General features: G+C 37.2%; 1 protein-coding gene across 2 annotated transcripts in view; it reads right to left on the minus strand.

Moving 5' to 3' along the window:
* Positions 1–7,646, minus strand: part of zanl (zonadhesin, like) — a 45,753-nt gene extending 38,107 nt beyond the window's left edge. Inside the window, exons 1-17 of one of the 2 annotated variants that reach the window (XM_032584111.1) lie at positions 7,561–7,646; positions 6,257–6,282; positions 5,436–5,582; positions 5,053–5,318; positions 4,731–4,815; positions 4,382–4,534; positions 4,015–4,179; positions 3,837–3,937; positions 3,457–3,535; positions 2,616–2,619; positions 2,209–2,345; positions 1,916–2,109; positions 1,649–1,790; positions 1,228–1,472; positions 831–979; positions 496–624; positions 128–266 (exon numbers count right to left, since the gene is read on the minus strand). In XM_032584111.1, coding sequence (XP_032440002.1) covers positions 128–266; positions 496–624; positions 831–979; positions 1,228–1,472; positions 1,649–1,790; positions 1,916–2,109; positions 2,209–2,345; positions 2,616–2,619; positions 3,457–3,535; positions 3,837–3,937; positions 4,015–4,179; positions 4,382–4,534; positions 4,731–4,815; positions 5,053–5,318; positions 5,436–5,582; positions 6,257–6,282; positions 7,561–7,643 — 2,244 coding nt within the window. In that variant the 5' untranslated portion in view covers positions 7,644–7,646. Of the gene's footprint in view, positions 1–127; positions 267–495; positions 625–830; positions 980–1,227; positions 1,473–1,648; positions 1,791–1,915; positions 2,110–2,208; positions 2,620–3,456; positions 3,536–3,836; positions 3,938–4,014; positions 4,180–4,381; positions 4,535–4,730; positions 4,816–5,052; positions 5,319–5,435; positions 5,583–6,256; positions 6,283–7,560 lie in introns of both variants that reach the window. The other variant, XM_032584110.1, reaches the window with a different exon arrangement.
* Between the last annotated feature and the right edge of the window lie 8,320 nt (positions 7,647–15,966).

The raw sequence follows: 15,966 nt of genomic DNA on the forward strand, positions 1-15,966 counted from the left end.
AAAGCAGCAGCAACCATTCAGTTACCTCATAAATTACATTGTTTTACATAGCTGTTATAATCTGTGGTTTTTACAACATCAGTAAAGCTGCCTAGCAGATAAAATGTTCCTACTAGACTCCACATACGTTTGGGTTGACTTTGGGGTGGCATGCAGCAAAGGGGCCGTTTTTATCCAGCAGGATGCCACAGTATCCAGAGCTCTCATAAAGATCCTCCTCTTCTTGATCACATCCAGGAATGGTGGTGTTAGGTTTCTGATTACACCTGTCAATACGAGTTGGGTTCATCAATTAGTATTCATAATGCTAATTGTACTGAACTAAATAAACTGAATCAACCTTACAGAATCAAAAGAAAGATGAATTTACCTGAAAAACCCTAAAGTTAGATTTGAAAACTCATTCATTGTATTTTGAAATTATATATACATATTATTTAAAGAATCAAGGTTTTGTTGGTTTTCAGAATCTGTTTTTATTTGTCCAATACTCACTCTGGATCAGTGTTCCAGCTGTGACCAAAGTCATTTGGATTGCTTGTCAAGGATCCATCTGGTGTACGGAAGTCGTCTTCAGTGTTTCCATTGTAATCTCCACACAGTCCACACAGTTTGTCCTCATAGCTGCAGTTCACAGAAAATATCTGGTTAATACTTGTGTAGTACTGTAAGCCAGTTTAAAGATTTCTCAGAAATATTTGTGGCTTTGTGTCTCAATGTCTCATGATGTCTATGAATTTGAGACATATGAACCATAAACTGTCTCTGCTTCACTAGAAGAACAGAAGGAAAGACAGAATAAGTTAATAAGAAGTGAGGTCATCACTCACTCCTTGATCACTTTGATGTCCATGAAGTGGTTTCCATCATAGCGAACAGTTAAGCCAAAGTTTGTGGACACGGTGTAATGTATTCCTGACATGAAGACAGAGACACCAGGGGATGGACTCACTGGAAGGTTTACATTGGTCCCATTCACCTGGATGGAAAAAGCAGGTGTGGAAAAACATGAAGAACCATGATATGAAACAGGAAATGTTGTCACTAAAACACAGCAAATGATTTTTTCAATTACCAAAATGAAAACCTTAAACGTAGTAAATAAAATATAAAATATACTGTCAGAAGCAAAAGCTTCATAAATCTCCAAAGATGGTCCAGATGTTCAGAGCAGCTGTGATAACAAAGCTGACTAATCAACAAGTCTAATTCTTAACTTTTTCCTACCTGCACAGTTCCACCTTTGAGAATGGAGATCTTCATCATGTACACATATACATGTACAGCCTTGACATAGGAGATGGTGAGCCTGTTGTATCGGTATTCGTTGTCTGTGTGGACCTCAAAGTACGGCAGACTTGTGGTGTTGCAAGGTGCAGACATCAAATAGCTGCAGTTGCCCATGAAGTTGTATTTGCGTTTGTCGAAGGTTGTGTAGTGAGGATCTCCAGATGCTATGCATGTTGATGTACCTAGAGGAAAGGAAAACTACAAGCTACACATCACACAATTCTTAGCAATGTTTCTGATACATAAGCAGTTTGTTCTAAATGTTCTAATTCATGAAACTTACTTCTGTTACATGATTGAGAGCTAAACAGTTGTTGAAAATGAAAATATTTGAGGCTTACTGAGGCATCATCATTACCTTTAGGATAGCAGCTAGAAACACCATCAACCTCTCGACACTCTTCAGTTGGATCACAGGAGTTATCAACACATTCAAAAGTGTAGTTCCCCAAACAGCGACACAACTTTGAACATCCATTTGCTGATACTAGCTCACCAGGCTGAAATAAGAAGAAAAACAAGGGATCAACAAAGGACCTCACCTGGAGGAGAACAGCCATAACTTGTTTCTTATTTTTAGTATTTTTTATATTAGATACAGGTTCTCATCCAAATGTAATCTGACCTCATAATAGTTGTTGTCATCATCCAAGCAGCCACATTTATCCAGAGGAACACACTTTCGTCCCTTGAAGACAAATCCAGGTTTGCAGAAGCATCCACTGATGCAGGAACCAGAACAGTTGGTGGAAGGTTCCATGCATGTAGGGATACAAGCTGGACCACAATCTATGTACTCTGCATTAGGTGGACATGGTTCTGTTCACAGAAAGAGGAAAACAGTAGATGAAAACTTTTGTCTTGAGAATGTAAATGTATTAAATCATTTTTGCAAAAATATTCATATGTATATCATACGTGATGGTGTAGTTGGTCTAGGAGTTGGTGGTTTCTGTGTAGTTGGTCTAGGAGTTGATGGTTTCGGTGTAGTTGGTCTAGGAGTTGGTGGTTTCTGTGTAGTTGGTCTAGGAGTTGATGGTTTCGGTGTAGTTGGTCTAGGAGTTGGTGGTTTCTGTGTAGTTGGTCTAGGAGTTGGTGGTTTCTGTGTAGTTGGTCTAGGAGTTGGTGGTTTCTGTGTAGTTGGTCTAGGAGTTGGTGGTTTCTGTGTAGTTGGTCTAGGAGTTGATGGTTTTGGTGTAGTTGGTCTAGGAGTTGATGGTTTTGGTGTAGTTGGTCTAGGAGTTGGTGGTTTCTGTGTAGTTGGTCTAGGAGTTGGTGGTTTCTGTGTAGTTGGTCTAGGAGTTGATGGTTTTGGTGTTGTTGGCAGAGCTAAATTTAAGAAAGGGAATTTTTTATAAATTAATTTTATTGTTTCAATTTTCCATTACGCAAAGATGGTTCATGTACAATCAGGACGTATTTTTTTAAAAAAAAACAAACACTCAATCTATATTTTTTAAGGTTTCATTGTCTCTAGTGGCCTCTATCTGACAGTGAACCAACAGGAAAGAAGGCAATGAGAGAGTTGGAGGACATGCAGAAAAGTTTATTAGGCCGAGACTCAAACCCGCGACTCCTAGTCTCCTCACAGACATCGCGTTTGCCATCCTCAGCCCTTGTGCCACCACAGCACCCCCAAACCCTTTTATAGATAAAGCAAACAGCGACGCATTGTCAACATTACGCCAACTAACAAGATCAGGAAAAAGTTTTAATCAAGAGAATGAAATACTGAGGGAGAGGCTTTGACAAGCGTAATATGTGATGTTGATTTCGGCGTGTTTCGGTTCAGTGACAAAAAAAGGCGACACCAATTCTGACAGATCATCAGTAGAGCAGTTTTTTAAATGAGGTAATCAACCTCTGCAGTGTTATATTAGCTAATAGCAGCGGCAGCTAATCTCCCATAGCTGTCACTCATTAATAATGGCAAAATACACATCAAGCCTAAAAACATAATACTGTACAGTAATGGACTGAATGTTCTGGTCTTTGTGTGGGAAATGTTTTTGGTGTTGAATCCTGATATGTGGCATTGTTATCAGTTGCTATGGCAACAATTCTGAGCTTTCCTTGTAAACTTGTGGATCATATTGTACATATACAAATCTCATTGTACGCTTTGTGAATCTTTATGAGACTAATTTATCTCCATAAATTTCTTACCGGTGCAGGACTTGATGCACACGGCATCAACAGCAACATCAGTCTCCGGTGTTTCACCATATTTGCCAACAATTACAAACTGAAAAGAAATCAAAACAAGAAATCTTACATACTTCCTTATGTAGCAGTTTTTGTAACCTAATTCAGATTGAGCAAAATGCTTTAAAATGGGTTTCCCATCCAGTCATAATTCCACATAAAGAGCTTTTGTTTTTATTTGCACATCGTGCAAAGTATCATGTTAAATTGTTATGTTAAATTGTTGGGGCAGTACCTTTGGCATGCAGTCATTATCCAGTCTTTTTAAAGCTGGCAGACTGATTCAGGGTTCTGATCATACACATACAAGAATAAAGAACAAATTACTTCCATGAATTTACCTGAATGTTCCCAGTTCCCTCCAGGCGAACCTCTGCAGGTTTCCAGCCCTTACCCTGGTTACCCGTGACAGTAAATAATGGGTTTCCAAGGCTTCCACCTGCTAAAAAAATAAATAAATAGGAAACAAACCAAGTAAGTATGTTATCATTGTAACATTAGATGAATCTATCATTTTACCTGTGATGGCATGGACACTGATTTCCATGGTGGTGCTGGTACCAAACAGGTAGTAATGAAAGCTGAGTTCCAAACATCCAGAGGTGGATGGTATCATAGGACTAATGAGTTGAGAACTCTCTCCAGGGATAGCATCAAAAGAATCCAGCAACATGTATTCTCCAACTGCACACATATACAAACAATTGGGAATTTTTTTGGAATTTTGTTTTCAATTTTTACATAAAGACTTAAGACTTCCATTTGTAATGACTAACTGTAGACACAAGTTGTCTTTTTGGTAAGAACTACACAAAACTCCTTTTTATTCATTTAACATAAGTTTTTGTTACACGATGATTGAAAACCAGACTCAGAGTCTCCTTACATCCAGGTTTTGAGAAGTCGTCGTCAGGTCCGGTGCCCTCTGTCTCTGTTTGCCCAGCATATTGAATAAAACCGAACACTAGTGGATTGTCGTTTTCAACTGTCCACCCACACAGATCGCCCCCAGTGTCAAAGTTGCATTCAGAGTCACAAACTGTAGAGAAAACCAAGGGACATAATCATTTACCTTTTCAAATAAGATTATGGTTAATGTGCTAATTAGGTTTAGGTTAAGAGTTACAGGTGGGTATGGAGTGGTTAGGGATAGGATTCAGCACAAATAGGGTTAGATGACAATAATTATTGGAAATAAATATAAAAGAAATACAAGCTTGTGTGTCAGAACTCACCAGCACATTCTCCATCAGTAATGACTATGTTGTCCAGAGCTGAGTCACAGGATGAAGTGAGCCCTCTTTGAGCCTCAAACACAATCTGTGCATGGACAAAAAAAAAAATATCATTGATAACATGAAGACATATGTTTCATTGTCTTCTTTACATGCTAGTAGGGTGGTCATAATGTTATGATGAAGTCATTTCTGCCTTTTGTAAATGGCATGTAAAATTAGATGTGTAGAAGTAATTTTAGATAAGAATAGCTATTCTTTTCTTTCACCTACATGTTTGTCCTAACTAAAAGAGTATCTGTAGTAATCTGGAAACACTCACAGTAACACTCTCACTGCTTGCTTTGGACACCGTGATAGAATCTCCCAACCAGGATGGACTCTGAGGGCCTGTCTTTATCCAGAGCTCGTTGTCACCAGCGGATGTTTTTGACAGAACCTTCAACACGTTGTGTGTGTCGGATCCATACATGTGGTACCGGAAATGAACACAGATCTTAGATGCTGGTGAGGAGATGACGGGGCTCAGCAGACGAGCTTTTTGTCCATTGGCCACATTGTCACACTCATGGTAGACATAATAACCGTCTGAAAAACAGAAGCACAAATAGACAACTTATAGTCTCATGGAGGTTTCCCTTCAAGAATTTAAAATTAAGCCTCTCAATTGTTGGACATTACAGAACTAAGAGTATTGATACTTACTTCCATCAGGGTAGTCTCCAGGGGGGCCGGTGCCAATTGTCGGCGTTGAACCTGTATGTCGGGTCCAGTCACTGTTATCTGTGGTGTCCTGAGTGAAGCTGCAGAGTGGCTCACTATCCTCATTAAAGTCACATGAGGTAAGCACAGCTGTGGAGAAACATGACAGATACACATGGATCCATTTTTATTACTGCAGGGCTTATCTACTGCTGTAGATAAAAACCCATAAACTCACTAGGAAGGCCAGCTTTATGCTAGGATAACCCAGTGCACGTGATGGGAGAATCTGACTAAAATAACATCACTGATGGACAATGTCTCCCATGTGTGACGCTATTGCTCAACTGGAGAGCTCCTTAAGTAACAGACTGATTCATCCTAAACGCACTAAGAACAGATCCTTTGTCCCAGCAGCTGCTGGGCTCCAGAACCAGAACCATCACTGCTCCCAGTAAAATCAAAAGGCGTTTACATCCTTGCTGGTATTTCCAGTTTGTACACATTTGAATTAACATTTCTACTGGGATTTCATATCGGTTTGACTGCACTACTTTTCTTTTTTATATGTTGTAAATAGTATGTTGTCTTTTTAATGCACAAATACAAATTCACATTATATACATTTATATAAAAAATCGTTGTCAGTTGCACATTCCTTGGATCAGAATTCACTATGACTGATAAATGAACAGTAGTTTTATCTTATAACCTTTTACAGTGTATTATTATTGTTGTTATTTTTTACATATATGTTTTTAACTCTGATTTTTTAATGTGAACCTGAATACCTTAAAACAACAGGAAAATCAAAGGCAACATACCATCTTCTCTCTGGTTTCTCTGCAGGCTGTAAGAGAAAGAAAGAATAAAGAATAATTTCAATTTAAAGTCTTAAATATTATTATGGAGTTTCAGTGTTTTTCTAGGAATCAGCAGAGCCTGTTGAGTAAGACTAGTTTAAACCATATAGCATGCCACGAAGACGCAAATGTCCCTGAGCTGGAAACAATCCCACACTGTAAAACATTTGAGTCGCATTTAGTTGTGTCTACTATCTTCTACTCTACAAGTCAAATAAATTTAGTGAGTTTTAGATTTTGATCCCAAATGGGTGAGTTTGTGAAAGATAAACTTACAGCAGTAAGTTGTGTTAACTTTTTATTAATTTTGTCAAACCTCCAAGAGTTGAATATGCTAGTTTTTAGGCTAGCACTTAAAAAACTGAAAAAAAGAAGACAGGAGTGGGAAGTATTTCCCAGTTTGCTTAGCAGCATGTTTTTGTGTCCTGTGTTGCATCGTGAGTGAGATGGAAGTGTGTTACATTGATCTGACTCTTGTGGGTGATTAAGGCAATAATGTATTTTAATGCAACTAAAAGTTTGCAAAGCTTGACTATAATGTCCTGTTCATACTGAATGTTTTTGAGCAGAATTTGTTGTGATATTTAGTAAAATCCATTATCTGATCAGAAATGTTGTTCATGCAACTAGAAATAAGAACTTAAATTATTCTAAAGTAAAATAAGTAGATATTTTAAGTTGATATTGTGAGTAAAAAATAATAATGTGCTCTTTAGCTAAGTGAGGACAATTTTTTTCTTACATTTTGTGAAATAATTACTGAAATTGCAACATTAAGTTAAAACTCACAATTTAAGACTAATGAGCTTAAAAAATCTACGTTTACACATCTTATCTCGTTATTAAATCAACTTCATGAACTTTAATTTTTTGAGTTAAAACAAAAACAATTTTCTTGTTGACTTAAATTACATTTTCAAGGCAGAAGGTGGACTTTTATTTTCAAGTCAAACCACCTTCAAATGTTTTACAGTGCACTAACAATTTTATCTAGCAAAATAAAATTAAAAACTAAAAATGGCTGAAGTCAAATCCTAAAGGTCACTGCATCATATAAATAAACATAAATAATATAAATATCATAAAATCCAAAGGAGTTAAAAAAGTGAATTATAGAAGATTTAGAAGATTTGGGAAAACAAAATAATAAAATATCTTTTTAAATATGACATTTATTAGGCAATAAATATTATTATTACAATAATTATTACATGTGGTTACTTCTGAAAATGTGCTGATTTATTTTTTTGATGCAGATAACTAACCTTTGCTGTGCCTTTAGTGCCGTGCATCCAGACACCCATAAGAGCAAAACCAGAAACTTGAATCTTTCCATGATGACCAGCATAAGACCGAGTGTCTGATGGGGGGAGTATATATAGAGGATGAGAAAGTCTCTAAACCAGCACGTGGATGTGAGTATGAATGGGTGGTGCAGAGGCTGAATAACTGTACATGATGTTGCAAAATGGGTAAATAAGTAACTGTGAGTGATAGGGACAGGGTGTGTTCCCTTTGGGTTTGAATTTGGTGTGAGTTACTTGATGACCTTGCTGAATGTTCACGAGCAGGGTGGGGATGCCCATCAAGTGCTATTCACAATGAGAATGTGTACTGTAAAAGTTCTGATTGTGTAATAAAACGGATACTTTGATCCCAGGAACACCTTTTTCCTGTCTGAAAATTGTATTTCTCAGTACGTAATCTCAGCCTTTTTTTTTAAGAGCAAGATTTTACTGCGCTGATATTTTTTTCCTGTCAAAATCAAATATTCTACAGCTAAAATATAATTCCTCTACTGTTGTATTCTTCTTAATCGGCTTAATACAGGTTGGGAGAAAGAGAATGAAGCATAAATGAGGATTAGATTGAGCCTCTCTGAACTGACTTCTTCCACTTCTATTACTGATCCAAGTGGAATATTGCGAGAAGACCAGAACCACATTCAGGTACACAACTTAAACTGACTTGGAGTTATAGAACCAGGTGGTGGTGATCAATGAGTAATTTCGTGGTTTCATGCTGAAAGAGAAACTGATGTTTCTTATAAGGTGGTTGATGGAGAACTACAGAGAAATAGAAGTGTCTCTGGGTCTCTGTGGATCAAGAGATGACATGAAGATAAGCCGACAGAAACAATGCTACTGGCTGACAGAAAACGTCTGAGAGTGCTGCAGGTTCTCTACAAGGACACCGAGACCTGCGTGTGTGTAAAACTATTTACACACATGCACACACCCCTACATATCTATGAATCACATAAATTACTTTATTATTTATTTATTTTGTATTTCTGTATTAGATTTCTTAATCTGGGACCTGAGTCTGAATTTCGTACCACAAACAAGCAAAGGTGGTATGACAATAGAAAAACCCTTTAGTCCTGGATATTCTCATTTTAACAGAAATAAAGGCTTCAAAAAGAGACATCAGTCTGTGGGGAATTAATCACTGAGTTGAGTTACTAGAATAAATAAACTTTTTATGCTCTCATTTTTTAAATGGGTCCGTACATTAGGGATCAGATAATCAAGATGTTCAGCATGGCTCCAATTAGGAGGAAATTTCCTCCAATTAGGAGGAAATTAGAAAAAACCACACAAAAGATTCATGGACTCTATGCAGGAGGAAGATAATGACGGCTAATGTGACAGAGGAGGAAGAGTGAGATGAAGCATTATGGTAACCCTAAAGGGCCACAATACCTCATTTTGATCACATTGAATGTAATACTGATTTTTGAGTTAAGTTATACTGATACAGCCATGGTACATGAGACCAACCTACCTAAATATTAACATTGTAAAAATGTCAAATTGAAGCTGATAATGACTTTAACAATTTCAAACAAATCAATCATCATATGCTAATCAATTTCTGACGCTCAAGTTAGGAAAGAGTAACAAAGGGTGTAACTTCCTGGGACACAGACAGGAAATACAACCAGCGGTGCCGTGGAAACGATGGCCAATAATCATTATTTAGAGGAAGAATCAAGTTGCCTAGTAGCCAAAGTGAGATGACATAGACAGAAATAAGGAGTATATTTTCAGTAATAAGTATATTCCTAGTGAGAACAAGTAGAGATGTCAAAATGACTAAAACTTTAATAGAAAAACTAAACAAACCAAACTATTAAAATTAAAAATGTTGACAGTACATGTCTGCTCTATTTCAACAGAAGCCGTGGAAACATCTTCATATGTTTCACCAAGCAAATGTTCCACTACTGTCTGTTTGGCCAATTTACTCCAGATAGATCTCAAAATCTTCTTTTTCACATTCACACAGTCATTCCATTTTCAGGAGCCATAAACTGTGGAATCTGCCCAGAGAAACTGTGTTTGTTCTGTTTAGGTCCAAATGATGATGATATTTCTCCGAATTTTTTTTAAACATTTTTTTTATTACTATTTTCTCATTCAGTTTTTATTTTTTGAGTTTCCAGATTTCAGATATAAAGTTTTGAGATCCAACCCGTTTGCTTCATTTTGGTCGGGCATACTTCAGAATTTTTACATAACTAACTTGGCAGCAGCTGGCATGTTTTTACCACACTGTAATGTTCTTGAAGGAGCTTTACTGCTGCTGTTAAACAAGACAACTATTTTGACATTAGCTCAGTTCGTCCGCTTCTGTCGTTGTGTCCTTGGACAGGATGCTTCACCCGCCTTGCCTGTTGGTGGAGGTCAGAGGTCACGGTGTTGCCAGCAGCAGCCTCACTTCTGTCAGACTATCCAGTAGCTTGCCACTGGATAGTGTGTATGCTAGAATGGCTGAGTTCAGTGACAAGTGTTAATAAGTCTGATGTCATTTCATTCAGGCACTCATTACTCTTTTTGATATTTATAGTTTTGCAGGACAGACATTTTAAAAGTGATTCAATAATACCTCTGATCATTTAGTAATTCCTAATTAGCAATCCTAAAAATAGTCCTAGGTTTTATTTTTTGTTTTACAAGGTTACAATGTTTAGCTTTTTAATTTAGTAAAATATGGCATTGTGCTTTATTAGCCATATAACACAGTGGATGTAGCTTAGATGAAAGACCTTGGAGTCAAAGATTAAAAGCTTTTCACTGCCTTGGCATGATTTTCTCTTCTTTTATGGGTTGAATGTGGCCACTTGCCCACCAGAGCCGTTCATCAGTCGCTTCCTTTGTTTCAGCTTAACAAAACTTTAAAGCGGAATATGTTCATGTCCAACAGGTTTTCCTTCACCTGATCGCTGTTTCATGTTGGATCCACGCATTATCATTTTCAACATCTTTGTTGTGTTTCGCTCGTGCAAATTGTGATCAACTCTTGGTTCCCGCAGCAACAGGACTGATTTAATTTTCCATCTACACTTTGAACTCTGGGACACTCCATCAGCGGTGACACATATACTGCTCTGCTTATCTGGAAACAACAGCAGCAGGTTATAAAACTGCCATTTAAAACACATTAAGAAAGAAAGAGAGTGTTAGGCAGTGTTAGTATGTTGGGTTGTTTTGAGCTGTTGTGGTGTTTTCATTCTAGTTTCATTATTATTTAGAAGCAGTGATGGCAAGAATGATTTCACCCCAAAGACCAGACGTATAAAAAACAGAGGAAAGTTTAGAAACACTGTGGGGGAGGTGAAACAGGAAAGACCAACTTCTTAACAGAAAGCTCTGAAAATATGCAGCAAGTAAAGAACATGGTCATAGGGAAATAAATAAACATTTGATCTTCATGTCGCGTTCATTAAAAATGTATGTAGGGCTTCAAGTAAGCATATGGCATATCTAATTATTATTATTTTTGGTTATCAAAACAGTAAACATGCTGCCTTAATGTGAGGTTTTCCATTTGACTCTCTTATTGTGCATATAAGCCCCGAGCTAATGTGTCTTAGTGCCACACCAACAGGTTCTACCACAACAAGTGAGTTAGAACCCAGGGAGACAGAGACTAGCTAGAGTTTGAATAGACAACTTTATTCCCAACAGGAACACCAGAGTACTGGGATTTTGAGTGTGTTTAAAAAAGACCGTCAGCTGATCCCCCAAGTAAACACACAAATGTTTAAAACCATTTTGTACCCATTTCAATTCATCAGGTAAATTAGTTATTCTTACTCTAATTAACTTTGGATGAAGAAACTCCACCAAAACATTTGACAATTTCAGTTAAAATAAGTACATGTGACTGTCTTGTTGTAGCTATCATAATATGATCTGCATGTGCAGAAAGTTGGAAAAGTAAAGAAATGTATTTTAGTTTTACACATTGTGACCTTTTTGTGATTTGACGTAACAAAGCTTCAATACTTAAAGAATACACCATTCCTGGGATTACACAACCTTATTGAATATTTGTCTTTACATTAAAAGGAGAACTTAAGCCATTACTGACCTTTACTATCAGTGTTACCATGGAGGGTTTTAATCATGGCAATGAAACCAGAGGAGAAACCAAAAGCTTTCAAACTGTTGCAGAGACGTCGGTGCTCCACCCAATCAAATGCCTTTTCTTGGTCAAGGGAAATCAGAGCAAAGTTTATGTCCAAATAATCTCAAATTAATGATATGTTATCTCTTGTTGATCTGTCAGCGATACAATAAGACTGATCAACTTGTATAACTTGATCACTGTTGATCTGCATGCCAGAACTTTTGAGAAGATTTTATAATCAGCACATAACAGACTGACAGGTCTCTAATTCTTTATTTCACAAATATTCTCCTTCTTAGGAACAACAGTGAGCAGAGCTCTGCAACACTTTCTCCTCTACACTGATACTGAGGACGTCCAACACAGAGCAGCGTGATTTAGAACATTCCACAGGAAAGCCAACTATCCCTGGAGCTTTACCACTTTTCCATGCTCAGCAGCGCCTCCTGCAGTTCTTGTAAGGTTAGAGCATGAGCATTACATGCCACATGTAATGTAAAATAAAAACATTTTATTTTATTTTAAAATAAAATACTTTATTTTAAAAAGTATTAAAATAGTATTACCAAAAAAGCCACATCATCAACAAAACAATTAAATTCACCTGATAGAATCAAGTAATTTGTTGAGGCACAACTGGATAACATATTTCTAAAAAAAAAAAAACAAGGTTCACTTGGAGTCACAGGAGCATATCGATGTAGCCGGGTGGTAAAGTTTGGTTGAATGAGTGTACTGTTTCAAAGTGTTGGTTTTCTTTTATATTACAGTAGCAATCCTTACTTATTTGAATTATTTTGGTTCAGTTATGTAATTGGGGCCCATAGCAATGCATAGGGAGAGCATTGCTTTGGGCAATGTAAAATGAGATTGGGCTCTAGATGACTCTTTCCCTGATAGAATTGTTTGTTGGCTCAACTAAATGGTTAGAGAGAGAAATGACTTCTGACGCTTAAAGGATACTGAAGTATAAAGAATTCAAAATACTGATGCAGAAAATCAGAACTCGAATTAAATGAGTTACCTGAAGGTGAAAAAAAACAGCAGATAAGATAATGCTCTCCCTATGCATTGCATGGCAGGCACCTATTGTTCTACAACCAATAGAATGTCTCTTTATTGGGACCTGCCCATAGCAATGCATAGGGAGTGCTTATCTTATCTGCTGTTTTTTTTTCTTTTTACTTTTAGGTAACTCATTTAATTCGAGTTCTGATTTTCTGCATCAGCATTTTGAATTCTTTATACTTCAGTATCCTTTAAGCGTCAGAAGTCATTTCTCTCTGTAACCATTTAGTTGAGCCAACAAACAATTCTATCAGGGAAAGAGTCATCTAGAGCCCAATCCCATTAAACCTTTGTTACTTCTTAAAAACTTCTAATCTCTTCTAGACTGAATCCATTAGTTCTCCGGCCATCAGGAATAGAGTCAGAAGACTCTCACATTAGAATCAGTTAAAGCATCTGAACCTTCTTTCCACCCACTAAATCTGCTTCTGCTTGTCTTCTGTTTCAAGACTGAAGAAATGAAATTGTAAGTAGCATTTAAGAGATTCTTATTAAAAATTTCCCTATTATCAGTTTCAAGTGTGAACAACTACCGTATGAGTGTATGCTGCCAGCAGTCCAGTCTGAAAGCCTGACAAACACAAAGAACCGTCCTGACTCTAGAGGCCTGTGCAGTATTACTGGATGCTAAAGGTCAGGAAGACATAAACCGACTCAGCCTGGGACATTTCAGGCACAATGCAAACAGAAACAAAAAAGTAAACTAGGTACAATGGCCTTATTAAAAAACTGAACATACATAACACACAGGGATAAATTTATCCCACAATAAATAAATTCAGAGTTTACATTAGTTTGTTTGTCTAAAAGGAATTGCTTAACTGGAGGGTTACCACTAAATCATTCAGTCTCTTTTTTTTAAATTACAGATTTCTTAAGCATACGGTTTCCAAGCAACTTGTTATTTGTCATGTAATTTCACAGTAAAGTCATGTCTCTTCCTCCTCCACCCATCATCTCAAAATTGTGTGACTAAGTATTTTATTTGAAAAGATAGAGCAGTTTCTGAGATCAGTGTGTTTGGGTGTGGTGACTGCAGGTTGGGTCAAGTGGTTTTATAACTATTACCTTTATTATTTTTTTCCAAAAGGGACTCTGCTAATTCTGAGCGTTTTGTTCCTCACACTGCTGTCAACAGGATATAACATAAATTGAGCCTAAAGATGTGGTACAGTCAGCGGATCGACAGTAAACACATGAATGTTTAAAATCATTCACTTTCTAGTTCTTACTTTCAGTGTTTATTTATCCCATCATCAAGTGTGTGAGAGTGAATGCAAATCTTTCTAGCTTTTTTCTGAAGTTCACAGCTAAACTATCACAAGGAAACTGGTGTCTTGCATGTAAGTGCATTTGGGGTGAGAGTTAAAAGGTTAAATAACAGCAGCTGACCTCTGTCGTCCTTCGTAGCGAAGGCTGACACAACTTGTCGCCTAAAGAAATTACTCATTCATGAATTGATTAGTTCAGTGATTCATTAACTAGTTCATTAACTAGGCATGTAATGTGTTTGCAAACAAATGAGTCAGTGTTATCTGATCACTTCCTGTCCTCAGTGCTGTTGTTTTGTTATCCGTTCTACAAACAACATTCAAACATAGTCGAAATCATGAAAACTTTGCTCTTTTATGCTAGCAGACCCACTGCATACCTGAAAGTGCACCCCTACACACACACACACACCCCTACACACACACACACACACACGCACACACACACACACACACACACACAGCAGTGAAAAAAAAGCATGAGGCATGTTAGGAGGGTAACCCAAGCTGCTTTAGAGTGGTTTCATAGTGGGGTCCAGCATTTTGGGCCCCATGATGAAACAGGGCCCCTCTTTGTTGGTGGACTCCCATGTTTGGGACCCTCCATGGCAATAAAAAAAAGTGCACACACACCCACACACCCATGCACGCAAACAATAAAAAATGTTTGACAACTGCACCTATTTATAGTTTTCAATGTCAGAGGTCATGTTGTTACTTAAGGAGGTGTTAATCAAACCTGTTTTCTAGCGGTTGATGTTGTTCACTGGCTTCAACTTTGGCTTCATGTCATGTTTTTTTGGACCTTCCATACATTAAGGTTAGTGCTGAAGATGCAAAAGGAGTACAAATTGATCTTAAATGTTTGCCTTACGTCTTCAAAGGGAAAATCTTTAATAAGCAATCAAATGAAAACTCAAGGAGAAGCTGCTACAGTAGCATCTGTAGGCTGGCAGAGAGACTGAGTAACTGGAATTCTGATGCAGCAAGACTTAAAATAAAGCGACTCAGGAGACAAGTTTGAGGTGAAGTCCTCCAACAAACAAAAAAGTCCCAATAACCTGATTGCATAACATAAGTGTTCACACCTTGAAACGAAGTCTTTGTTGAAGCCACTTCTTATTGAACTACCTGTTGGTGGAAGTCAGTCAGTTAAGTCTGTTTGTTCTTTTTCATTTAAAAGTTTTGAACTTTGATTGTTTGACCAAATTTTGGTCCGATTTATAATTGATCTGCAAGCAGTGAGATTAAAATGCTTTTCCTGGAACGCTAAAAGGTGTTTTAGCCTTTGTACCGTCAACAATATCTCTGATCGATATTGAACAGCTCACACTTTATTTGTGAAAATAACAAGGAAGAAAATCCTAAGATTTTTTAAACCCTGCTGACCTTTGGCTGTTTAATGGACTTGAACAACAAGAAAGATAACACATTTTTTTTGTGTGTGTGTGTGTGTGTGTGTGTGTGTTGTGCAGTACTAATTGTGGAAGTCCCCGTCTCATAAAACTACTGACGTTCGCCAATGAGGGAATTTGAACTGAATGTTATTCTTGATTGGCTGTCTGAGAAGTGAATTTACAGGAAATGGGGTTAATGGTAAAACGTCTTTATTAATATTTTACTATTGATTAAGGCTCTTAATGCTGCAGCAAGTCGAAACTCAGAACCTACTAACAGTCAAGCAGAATCTGCTTTGACTGAATTTACTTTCCCGACTGACTCCATAAGGTGGCGCCTCAATGCAGCACACAGCAGTCAAAGAAGCGTGTTCTATTATAAAAAAAAAGAGAAAACTATTCTTAAGGAAAGGTTTTTATTGAAAAGAACAGCTTCTTAAGTTTGTTTTTATTATTTATGAAGAATCAACCATTACAATGCACCAATCAATAAATGACAGTAACTCTGAAACGGAAA

The sequence above is a fragment of the Xiphophorus hellerii genome, chromosome 14 (assembly GCF_003331165.1).
Source record: "Xiphophorus hellerii strain 12219 chromosome 14, Xiphophorus_hellerii-4.1, whole genome shotgun sequence".
Classification (NCBI taxonomy): domain Eukaryota; kingdom Metazoa; phylum Chordata; class Actinopteri; order Cyprinodontiformes; family Poeciliidae; genus Xiphophorus; species Xiphophorus hellerii.